Below are 11,858 nucleotides of genomic sequence, written 5' to 3'. Positions count from 1 at the left end.
TCGGACTTTTACGCCTACATATATATGTCGGACGGGACGGTGTGTGAAATTTCCAGTTTGGATTTGGATCCAAAGGAAGGGAATACAAAATAGTGATGTTACGACATTGTACAAGGTACCACGGACTGAACAGCAGAAATATTAGGAAGAGGTTTGGTTCATTTTGTTTTGTTTTAAACTCTATTTATGTTGGTATTGAATCAACTTATCACGAGTTGACCGACATTTTTCCTTGAACATTGGGACGGAACTAGGCATACAAATGTAGAAGTTTTGCAGTTTGGATAGTTGGTTAGGATTGGGGCATTTTCCCCTGATATCACTTGATTTTTTTTCTGACTAGTACGATATAAAACAATGCAAATTATACAGATATACAATATGTTAAATCGTATATTATTGCTAAATTACCTTCTGTAGTTTCCCTTACAATTAATTCAACTTTCGTTTTCCTATAAATTACCATGGCGATCAAGAATTCCAACAATTCTAAAAGAATGTACAATATTAGAATTCGGTATGGCTGTCATTGTTTTGTACTGATTAAGCAGTTATTGTTTCCGAGTTTTACGTGTCATTAAATGTTGAGTGTACTGAATATATATCATTGTAATATTGAAAATAAGAATGAGGAAGTAAACAGAAAGTAATTTAAAAAAAGTATTTTCCTAGACTATAAATATGATCACAGTACTTTTTAACAATAATGAAACAATATTTACTTAAATGTATAGATCATGAACAAATTTATGTCAATCAGTGCTGATGCATAACACAGTTTGTTAAGTCTCCAGTTCCTGTACAGTAATAATGTAAACGGTTATATGTTGTTTCTAGTAATGTGTACTTCCTCAAGTACATACTTATAGTTTTTTCCTGTTTGGACCCATTGCCTATTGTGAAAGAGGCCTTTCAAATTTTAGGTTGAATAATAAGGACACTTTAGTTCAATATGATTTTAACATATTTGTAATATCTTCTTCCGTCATTTGTGTTTGTTCCCTGATGTTACCTGTGTACATGTACTTATGTCCCTGGTATTGATCCCTCGGACATGTAAATTTTCTCATATTCCAATTATAGTTCACATTGAATATTTAAACGTTGATATGGTATATTTACAGTTGTGGGATTACTCAATATTTCTTCAATGTGAATGTACAATTGTATGTTGAAAGTGTCAGTATTGTAGCAGAATGGGACTGGGCTCAGAACGTCGATGGCAAGGTAGCTCAAATGGTAAGAGCGTCCTTCTTGAGTTTGTAGGTCCCTGGTTCGAGTCCTGGTCTGGTCGTGATATTTTTCTTTTCCTATTACATTACGATAATATATAACATTTGTCAAGTCTCACTGTATGGAAACGGAGTTTGTAGGATTTTTTTTTGCCGAGGCCAGAACACTATTTCCAAAATTTTGATGAGTCCCCAATGCTAAGATATTAAGTGGGTACCTCAAAATTGAAGGAGTCGCATGGGAAAAGCATGTATCCAGGACTCAGATATCGGAGTTACGAAAATCACTGATTAATGTAAATTATTGATGATTTTGAGTTAGTGCATATTATATAAAAGATTAACACATACTACAAATTATGTATCTAATACTATCAATTAAGCTTTTAGGCTCATAGTTATAGTCAAACAGTAGCAGTTCAATTTGAAACCCCTCAATGTTTTTGCTTTTAAAACTTAAAATCAAGCTAAACTTCATAATCCCTGGCAGAATTATCTGCATGTAATTCCCTTCAAATCTGTTCAGTTATGTGAACAATTTGTAAGTAATTAAAGTGTGCTTAACTAACCCTGCATGTGTAAGTTCAAACATCTCCGAATGATAAACAGAAAAGCATGGGTTTGTTTATTTTGTTTGTTTTAGAATCAAGTTTCACTGCCAACTCATGGTGGCTTTTTATGTTTATCCTATCTTAAATTTTTGTCTTAAGACTAACACTAGATTCAGGTTGACTCTTAAGTCATAGATAATGTTGTGATTTTACCAAATCCTTTCATTTGCCTTTGTGGCAGCAACCGTGGCGTTGGCTGCTAGTCCGCCATTCTTCAAAACAAACCAATTTGCGTATATGTGCTTGACATAATTTTCCGCTGCTCATTTACATATAGAGAGTGATTCTCCATAATCAGTGGATAGCTTCCCTGTTTTAATTCCTAACAGTTAAGAAGAACTATGGTATTGATTATCACACAATATCAACATAAAGGTATATATTCTATCATTTAACACGTTTTTGTAATTTGTCAAAACTGATATGTTGCAAGCACATAGAGAGGCTGAATTAGGCTACAATCTCGTTACATTGGTTCACAACTTACACTCGGTTGACGCCATTGTCAATTCCACCAAATCAATTCCACCTGACTCACCGGAAATGTGTGTGTTTCTCACCAACAAGTCTCATTGGCTTATGTTATACATTGATCAGGTAAAGGATTGCTTACTGGCATCAGGGAGAGCAATGTTCTGCCTCATATGTCAGACACAGGGGCGTAATTGACATGCTCATGACATAGAACCAAAGTTTGACCCCATGCCATGGTCCAACCCCAAGATCACTTGTTATTGATGTCAATGATAAGTATTCTAGGGGTTGGACTCTTGGGTTAATTTTTTATTCTGGTATTCTGGGCCATGAATGTGTCAAGCTACTGTGATGTCAGGGGGTATTGCCTGAGCCTTCTTTGAATGAATGTTGAATGTGGATGCACAAATATCAGTTCATTGTCTTTACTATGCACAACAAAACAGACAAGCAAACTCCCTCCTCCCACCTCCCAAGAGAATTGGTTGCCCTTAGTGGTGCATTTTCCTGTATTTTGACATGAAAATATTAACATTTTAAAAAGTGTCTCACATTTCATTTCTTTTGTTACGGGAACCATGATTCCGTTAGTGCTGTTGCCCTGTGTCCATGTCAGTATCCCACCCCAAAACTTAAAAGTTTTTGGATAAGTTTTTGAAAAGCGCACAGTTCTATAAAACATACACCCACACCCTTCCAATTTGGTACATACATTAATAAGCAGTCCGCGTAATGTTACGGCAAAATAGTGTAGGCAACTTTTTAGGAGTGTGATGACAAGCTCACCTGTTGTCAGTGAAATATGACTTGGTGGAGTGTCCTGCTGGGTGTGTTCAGCAGTATGCTTCAGTGAGATAGCACTTTAAAGTCGGCATCAGTTTCACGCTATCACAGGGACTGGAGGCTAATACAATCATTATCCAAAGCTGCCCAAAACACAGACACACTCACCACAGCTTTTAGCATGTAATATGATGTTTCTTCTGAAAAGAATTGTCATTTATACCAAATATAAATGTCATAACACAGTACTTTTTGCTTCATTGTGTGATACAGTTTCACTTTAGAATTGATATCATAAGTTGTCTTATTTTAAGGATGATGCAATTATTTCTATAGCTTGTGTATCGATAGATGTCTTTGTGTTTAAGAATGAATGAAATGTGTCCTGATATGAATGTTCAGTTTTACATTGAGTGTATAGATAGCAGCTCCCCTTATCAAAGACAGGGAAAACATTTTGATGTCTTTCTGAAACTTTTCTTCAATCACCAATGATATAACATTGAGTCATTAAGTACACTTCTTATTCTCTTATAAAGAGGAAAAATGAAATTTTTGAAGCTTTTAGTATCAACAGTTGTAAATGATCTGCCATTGGTGGACTGGGGCACTTCAGTCTTATGAGTAAACACCAAGTGCAAGTAAAAAAACTGAAAAATCTATTTCAGGGGATCCGTCCCCTGTTTAACAAAACTAAAACACATTTCAAATCATAGAAAATTTGGTTGCATGTGGTAGAGCCTTTCACATGATTAACCAATTGGTGTTGAAATGTTTAGAAAACCATCCAGCTTACAGTTCTATATTTATCCATAGTTCAGTTTACTGTTTTTCTATATTGATAAAATTTGTCACCTTACCTGGTAATTAGATTGCCATAATTCAGAGTTGCATATGTATGATAATAATGATGATATCTATGATACCATGATTTACAAGACATGAATGTGTGAAATTAAAAACTGACAAGCTTAAAAGTCTGTCTATGACAGCTGCAAAATATTAGCCCAGTGAAATTACAATCATGTAGTAAATGATGTTGTATGATTTTGTGTGTGAAAGATATGAATTGATCTTTTTATATTTAAAGAGAAAATTTGAAAAATCAGTAAATAAAAAATAGAGAGATGATCAGTCACTGTCCACTGTAGTTAATTATTGTGCTGAGACTAAGCGGAGGTCATATTTTATCTGGGTTTGTGTTATAAAGGAAGGATTTACCTCAATAAAAATATCAAAATTATCTTGGAAGTGATATAAAAAGTAAACACTTAATCTTTTGCAAAATATAGATATAATCAATTTGGCCTGTGGAATCTTACCATATTTATTTCCTTGCTGTGTGGTTTGTTGAAAGTTATCCAATAGCGGCATATTTCTCACAATTCTGTAATATACACAAACTTATTTCATGGAAATACTGTGTAAAACAGCATTGTTTTCATGTAATTGTGATTCACAGGGGATCCAAATGTATATTTATAATGGGAAGAGGTGAATTTGTCTGATTTGCTGGTTGTACACAGCGTAGATATAAAATACCAGGAAAGTTCCTGCCCACTAGAGGTAGTAGTATTTATTTAACATCAGATGATAAACAGTTCTACAAATAACTTGAGTAATTTCCTGCGTAGGTGTAGCACCCTCCAGTACTTGTGGGACTGTATATATGTAGCTGTACCTAATTTTTTTTTCAGAATGTATCAATCCAGTATATAAAGATCTGGTGAAACAGACGATACAGCTGTTCTGATCAAGATGGCTAGCTATTCTGTTCAACAAGTGTGGTAAGTATCTAGGAAACCAGTTCTAATAGATAAGTGGTGTCAATCAAGGTATACATAATACTACTGCCAGGAGGAATAAAAAACATACCTGTCTATAATGACCCCCTCAGTACAGATGGAAAGGTCTGAATATTCTGACATGACTATATTCAGATGATAAATGAAAACCTATCTATACTTACCAATCAGTACAGATTAAAAGGTCTGAATATTCTGACCTGACTATTTAGTTGATAAATGAAAACCTGTCAATTATGACTGACCACTCAGTACAGATTAAAAGGTCTTAATATTCTGATCTGACTAAATGAAAACCTGTCTATACTGATCTGCCATTAGAAATTAAAAAGTCGGAATATTTGACCTGACCTATCAGACAATATAAATGAAAACCTGTCTATACTACCTCCCAGTAGATATTAAAAAGTCTGAATATTATGACCTGACTAGCTCAGATGATAACTGAGAACATGTCTATACTGACCTCATGGAACAGAGTAAGAAAACCAGTCTGTTCTTACCTGGGTAATCAGATAATATGATACCTGTCTATAATGTCCTTCAGGTACAGAGTAAAGAAATCTGAATACCTGGTATTCCAACCTGCTTTAAAATTCAGACAATAGTCCTGTTCATTACCTGGACAAGAATAATCAAAAACCTGTCTTAACTGACATTTCTTACCTAATCATACAATGTACTCATATTTTTAAAAGTAAGTAAAAAATGTCTGAATACTTTATCATTTTTCATCTGACAATGTACCTATATATTACTTATAGCATAAGGATAAATAAAAACCTGTCTTTACTGACCTCCCATACAGAGTAAAAAAAATAAAATAAAAAACTGTGCAAGCTGATCACATTATCAGAATCAATAAAAGAACCTGTGTATACTGAACTCCCAGATCAGAGATAATAGTAATAGTCTGTATCCTGACCTGTCTAATCAGGAAAAAAACACAAAAATTGATTTTATGAGTCAATCAAAAACCTTTATTTTTCTAGAACAAAGTCAGTTAAAAGTATCCATAGTTGTCAATCTTAAAAAAAGGTGGCATATAATCAAATATTTTCTACAAACATTACAGACATATTTTTAGCTTACCTGGTCTGAAAGACCAAAGTGAACTTATGCCATACTGTGGTGTCCATCTGTCAACAATTTAACAAAAACAACTTCTTCTTAATTATGTCCCCCAGTCCCCCAAAACAAGGGGGGAGGACAATTTGTTTTTGCTCTGTTTAGATATCTTTGTATAAAAGTTTTTATGTTTTGAATTTGTAGGGCCCGGCTGGACGCTGGAGGGCTTGGACTTGCTACCCAGTTTGGTGGTAAGTTTTCCTTATCCTATGTATATCCATTTGTAAAGGCAATTACACTTAACCAGATTGACAATGACGCATTTCCTGTATAGCTGAGCATATTGTGTAGATAATTGTGTTTCAAATTTTGTTCTGTTTTCTGAGGATATAAATAAGACCTATTGTCTATATATTTACTGGCTTGTCTTTTTAACTTTCACTAGCCCTCCACCTCTGGGTCGTGAGTTCAAAACCCATGTGGGGCAGTTGCTTGGTACTACCCATAGGCTTGTGGTTTTTCTCCGGGTACTCCGGCTTTCCCCCACCTCCAAAACCAGGCACATCTTTAAACAACCCTGACTTTTAATAGAACGTTAAACAAACTAAACCAATCCTTCTTGAACATTTTTTTTTTTTTGTGTAATTTTAGTTTAAAAAGAAAAAAATTATTGAGATCTTAATCAGAACAATCTGCGTCTGTCTCTATCCCCCACCCCCTCCAGCCCGGCCCCAACAATCTGTGTCTGTCTCTATCCCCCTCCCCCTCCAGCCCGACCCCTCTCTTTCTATCAAAACTATCTGCATTTTGCATGTTATTGTTAACCTAGGAAGGATGTATATAGATGAAGCCATTGAAGGTCAATCTAAAAGTGTATTTATCATAAATACAGTAGGAAAGGTCACTGTCAGATAAGATATTCCGATTATGAGGGTCCTAGTGTGAAATCATTTATCTGATAATATTATCTAATGGGAAAGTTACATATTGTTATTGTACAAATTACAGCAAACAGTTCCGATTGTTAGCTTACTTCTTCAAACATAAACGTAATATATAGAGGATATCTAACAGTGTTTTCAGTAATACCAAATATATTTCACGAGTGGGGCTAATATTTTGATATTTTTCACGAGTGCGCTGCGCACTCATGAAAAATATCATAGCCCCACTCGTGAAATATATTTGGTATTACTGAAAACACTGTTAGATATTCTGTTTATTACATTTGTTATCAACGAAAAACCTACCCCGTATGCTAACTAGGCCTACAGCGATCATTTGTAAACAAAAAATGTAGTTCCCCAATATTTTTCACTAGTGAAAAACATCACTTTTATAGAATGAATAATTTTTTATATTTCACTGGTAAAAATGTAATAAAATCAGATATTGTTTATAATGTGAAAATAGTAAAAATAATTTAAAAAGAATTTATTTAGCTGCTATATTTTATTAATTACAAAATTTGACATGTGACTAATGGTGGGTTCTAGTCATCTTTGGAATAAAACTGCACTGTCTTAAAATCAATATTAATGAACAGTTTGACCTATTTACATTTGGTGACCTTTATATAATGACCTTTAAAATTATGTTGTTATACTCTTTCAAGATATCAAAATGAAAGTATACCACATTGATTGATATTGATGGAAGGTGCTTTCTGTTCCGAAATATCCAACGTGGGAAATTCAGGAGACATTGATTGCTCTATTATAATATTGTTTGTGATCAAGTTGTTTAAAGTATCAAGATAGCCATTAAAGTGACTTTCTCTCTATGAAGTAATGCAGTGTTTTAATTGATCAATAACAACTACTTTGTACAAAAGATACGTTTCCTATTGCTATATGAGCCCTACAGGTAGGGCGTAAGATTTCATTGATAATAGAAGACTTAATATGGGAGCTTTCCTCTTCTTTCTAGACAACTTTTTATTGTCTCCCTTGACACAGCCTCACTTTTGGCCGTAAGTTGATTGTTTTCCCCGTTGAGGAAGGCTGTTGGTTCGGTCATCAAGCCAAGATATTCCAAAGTAAAAAAAAAATAGTATTTGCCACCTCATGCTTAATGTTCAGCTTTATAGTTGATGGTAAGGACTGGTTCAGCCATTGTTAATATGAAATGACTTGGTGGGGTGGCCAGGTGTTGCATTTCAGTGAGATGTCATGTGATCAAAGGTGAAGTTCACAAGGTGAAGTTCACAAGGTCAAAGGTCAGATTTTGTCTTAGATATTTTGATTGCCTTAAATATATTGATTCAAATATATTTGATTTATATTGTGATACAGATAAGAATTTCATGAACAATGAATATCTCTAATTGAAATGCCAAGCTTAGAAATACTGTAAAATAATTTCAAAATTTATTATCCAAATTTCTGTTTTAGGTGCTGGGGATGGGGAAGGCATTATTGTGACAGAGAATATGTGGATAGAAGCTGCCAACTGTGAGGCGTCCAGAGGTGGGTATCAGTTTGACTCCCAATATACTGTTAATTAAGACTTTATATATTATTATAATATGATAATCCATCCCCGTCTGGTGAACCGGGAGGGTACTTACTTTGTCACATACCTGTCAAGTTTCCCGCATTGGACGGGAGACTCCCGAATATTTAATACAAAAATCAAATTCTCCAGTTTGAAATTAATGACCCGCGCTTGACAGGTATGTTGTCATCAGTGCTCTAGTGACTTCATTCCTGGAGAGATTTTGATCAAATTTCAGATAATGATAAAAGACCATAATATCTCGGACAAGTTTGAGTTTCAGTGATTTTGAGTCAAGGGCATGGGTCACTGTTACTATTTTTAGCAGGGAGTGGTAGGGGACATGTTTGTTTCACAAGCATTTGATCTAATATCTAGTACATTGAAAAAAAATATCATGATTAGTGATATATCATGATAAGTCATAAGTTGTTTTTATAGAATATAAATGTCTTTTAAGATAAAGAATTATAAAAGAAATAATAAGTCATATTAATGTAAGTGGAATCCACACTACCTAGTATAAGAAATAACATAATAGTTGTCTTAATTCTAGCACGGAACCTGCAGATTCCTCGTGGACGTGGAATTGACACTATATTTCTGTTGGATATCTCAGAAAGTATGGCTGATCAGGGTTTGGCTCAAATGAAGGAGGTTGTGCTGGAAATTCTCAAAAGTACAGTAATATTATTTATATATATAGTACACCATTCTTTTTTATGCATATTGACAGAACCAGGAGCACAAGGGTAATTTAAGGGTCAGTGGTTTTAAACGAGTGTAGCTATGTGATACACTTCAACAAGGGTAGTACCAGGGATAACGAAACACCACAGGATTTCTCGAAGGTTGAGGTAGTCACCAGCTACTACAAGGAGACTTGATTCACCTCAAAATGACTCTGGTGGTTCATGGAGCAATAAACCCAGCAAATACACGATTCACACAAACTCTTAAAGGGTCAGTTTACTCAACTAACAAACTTGAGTGACTGTTGTTGATAGCAAACCACTCGTTATGAAAGTTTACATAATCTATGATAGGATAACATCATGCCAATGTCCATAATGGTTAGTTTGAGTTTTTGGTAAAGCTGATGATGTATTTAACTGGATATTTGGACAAAAACACTTTTGATATGAGGGGCTGTGATAGCTCAGTGGGTTAGAGCATTTACTACATAACCTCAGGTGAAGTTCCGAGGTGTATGGTGGCTCCCTACCCGTAATAGTTTGTGTTTCTTGGGAAGCTGAAAAATGGGCTAATCTGTGCTGTCATGGTTGTGTCCTTGGGCAGGACACTTCACCCTAATCTGGATTACATATGATGGGTTTCACATAAGTTCGGTGAGGTAGTCACAAGTTACTACAAGGAAACCTCACCTCACAATGAACTTGACTGTTCACGGGGTAATAAACCCAGCAAACAAACTATTAATATGTATCCAAGTTGATTAGTAGATTCAGAACAGGCAACTGGTAAATCATACAAGTGTTCTCTGAGAAGGTAGATTTTTTGACATGTGGCCTGTGCACAAATTATGATATCCATTTGGCTGAATGTAAGGTAAAATAAATCCTAAATGATGAATGAGGATTTAGTATGAGGCATCATCTCATTAAAATAAATGTATACCTGTCTGTTAGTCCATGCATTCAAAGCAAATTAGAGACCAAGATGACCAAGATGCGATTCCAAAATCGCTTCGGCCTTGATATTTCAAGTACACATGTGCAACCAACATTGTCTATGTTTAAAAAAAGTTGGGGAAACCAGCTAACCAGCTATATGTTGTAGGATTGTCTCTATTTGCATGATAAAATCATTATTTGGAAATGTCTGCTTTTATCATGTTTATAGGTATTCAGGGATGTTCATTTGCTCACCAGAGGGAGGAGAATGTCGCTATAGTAACCTTTGGACACACAACCATCGTGGACTATCATTTGACCAACAATTATGATGAGATTAGAGCATCCCTGGGTAGGTGTTTTGAGAATATGGCTATCAAACTGAGCCTAGGTTGAAATCTTTTTGGGTAGGTGTTGGAGGGATATAACTGTTAAACTCTGTCTAGGTTGAAATCTTTCTGGGTAGGTGTCGGGGATATGACTGTTAAACTCTGCCTAGGTTGAAATCTTTCTGGGAAGGTGTTGGGGGAGATGACTGTTAAACTCTGTCTAGGTTGAAATCTTTCTGGGTAGGTGTTGGGGGAGATGACTGTTAAACTCTGCCTAGGTTGAAATCTTTCTGGGTAGGTGTTGGAGGGATATAACTGTTAAACTCTGTCTAGGTTGAAATCTTTCTGGGTAGGTGTCGGGGATATGACTGTTAAACTCTGCCTAGGTTGAAATCTTTCTGGGTAGGTGTTGGAGGGATATAACTGTTAAACTCTGTCTAGGTTGAAATCTTTCTGGGTAGGTGTCGGGGGAGATGACTGTTAAACTCTGCCTAGGTTGAAATCTTTCTGGGTAGGTGTTGGGAGGATATAACTGTTAAACTCTGCCTAGGTTGAAATCTTTCCGGATAGGTGTGTGGGGATACGACTGTTAAACTCTGTCTAGGTTGAAATCTTTCTGGGTAGGTGTCGGGGTAGGTGTTGGGGGAGATGACTGTTAAACTCTGCCTAGGTTGAAATCTTTCTGGGTAGGTGTTGGGGGGGATACAACTGTTAAACTCTGTCTAGGTTGAAATCTTTCTTGGTAGGTGTGTTAAACTCTGTCTAGGTTGAAATCTTTCTGGGTAGGTGTTGGGGATATGACTGTTAAACTCTGCCTAGGTTGAAATCTTTCTGGGTAGGTGTTGGAGGGATATAACTGTTAAACTCTGTCTAGGTTGAAATCTTTCTGGGTAGGTGTTGGGGATATGACTGTTAAACTCTGCCTAGGTTGAAATCTTTCTGGGTAGGTGTTGGAGGGATATAACTGTTAAACTCTGTCTAGGTTGAAATCTTTCTGGGTAGGTGTTGGGGATATGACTGTTAAACTCTGTCTAGGTTGAAATCTTTCTGGGTAGGTGTGTTAAACTCTGTCTAGGTTGAAATCTTTCTGGGAAGGTGTTGGGGGTTAAGACTTTTAAACTCTATGTCAGTTTTTCTCAGGGTAGCGTTTGAGGTATAAAACTCTTAGCTCTACCTTAGTAGAAATATTTCTGTGTAGATGTTGGGAAGATGAAGTATAGGCAGGATAAGAACATAAGACAATTACATTCAGTAATAAAATGATGATTAGGTTTCCTCATTTTTTAAAAATATTTAGACCTCTAATAAATGCAATATATGTACATTTATTATCAAAACTTGTTTTGGTCTTGGTAACAGAACCAAATAAAAGAGGATCATGGAAAATGCAATAGATATTTTGGTCACTATAAGAAATTTTCTGTTT

The 11,858-nt window shown here is 35.5% G+C and overlaps 1 protein-coding gene across 1 annotated transcript in view; it reads left to right on the top strand.

The window, feature by feature from the left end:
* The first annotated feature begins 14 nt into the window (after window positions 1–14).
* LOC117334916 overlaps window positions 15–11,858 on the top strand; it is a 28,483-nt gene continuing 16,639 nt past the window's right edge. Inside the window, exons 1-6 of the mRNA XM_033894760.1 lie at window positions 15–151; window positions 4,798–4,887; window positions 6,178–6,224; window positions 8,367–8,441; window positions 9,026–9,148; window positions 10,333–10,455. Of these exons, the coding sequence (XP_033750651.1) occupies window positions 4,859–4,887; window positions 6,178–6,224; window positions 8,367–8,441; window positions 9,026–9,148; window positions 10,333–10,455 (397 nt within the window). The 5' untranslated portion in view covers window positions 15–151; window positions 4,798–4,858. The remainder of the gene's footprint in view (window positions 152–4,797; window positions 4,888–6,177; window positions 6,225–8,366; window positions 8,442–9,025; window positions 9,149–10,332; window positions 10,456–11,858) is intronic.

The sequence above is a fragment of the Pecten maximus genome, chromosome 9 (genome assembly GCF_902652985.1).
Source record: "Pecten maximus chromosome 9, xPecMax1.1, whole genome shotgun sequence".
Taxonomy (NCBI): Eukaryota; Metazoa; Mollusca; class Bivalvia; order Pectinida; family Pectinidae; genus Pecten; species Pecten maximus.
The sequence above is the reverse complement of the archived record's forward strand: the minus strand, read 5'-3'. Positions and strand labels throughout refer to the sequence as shown.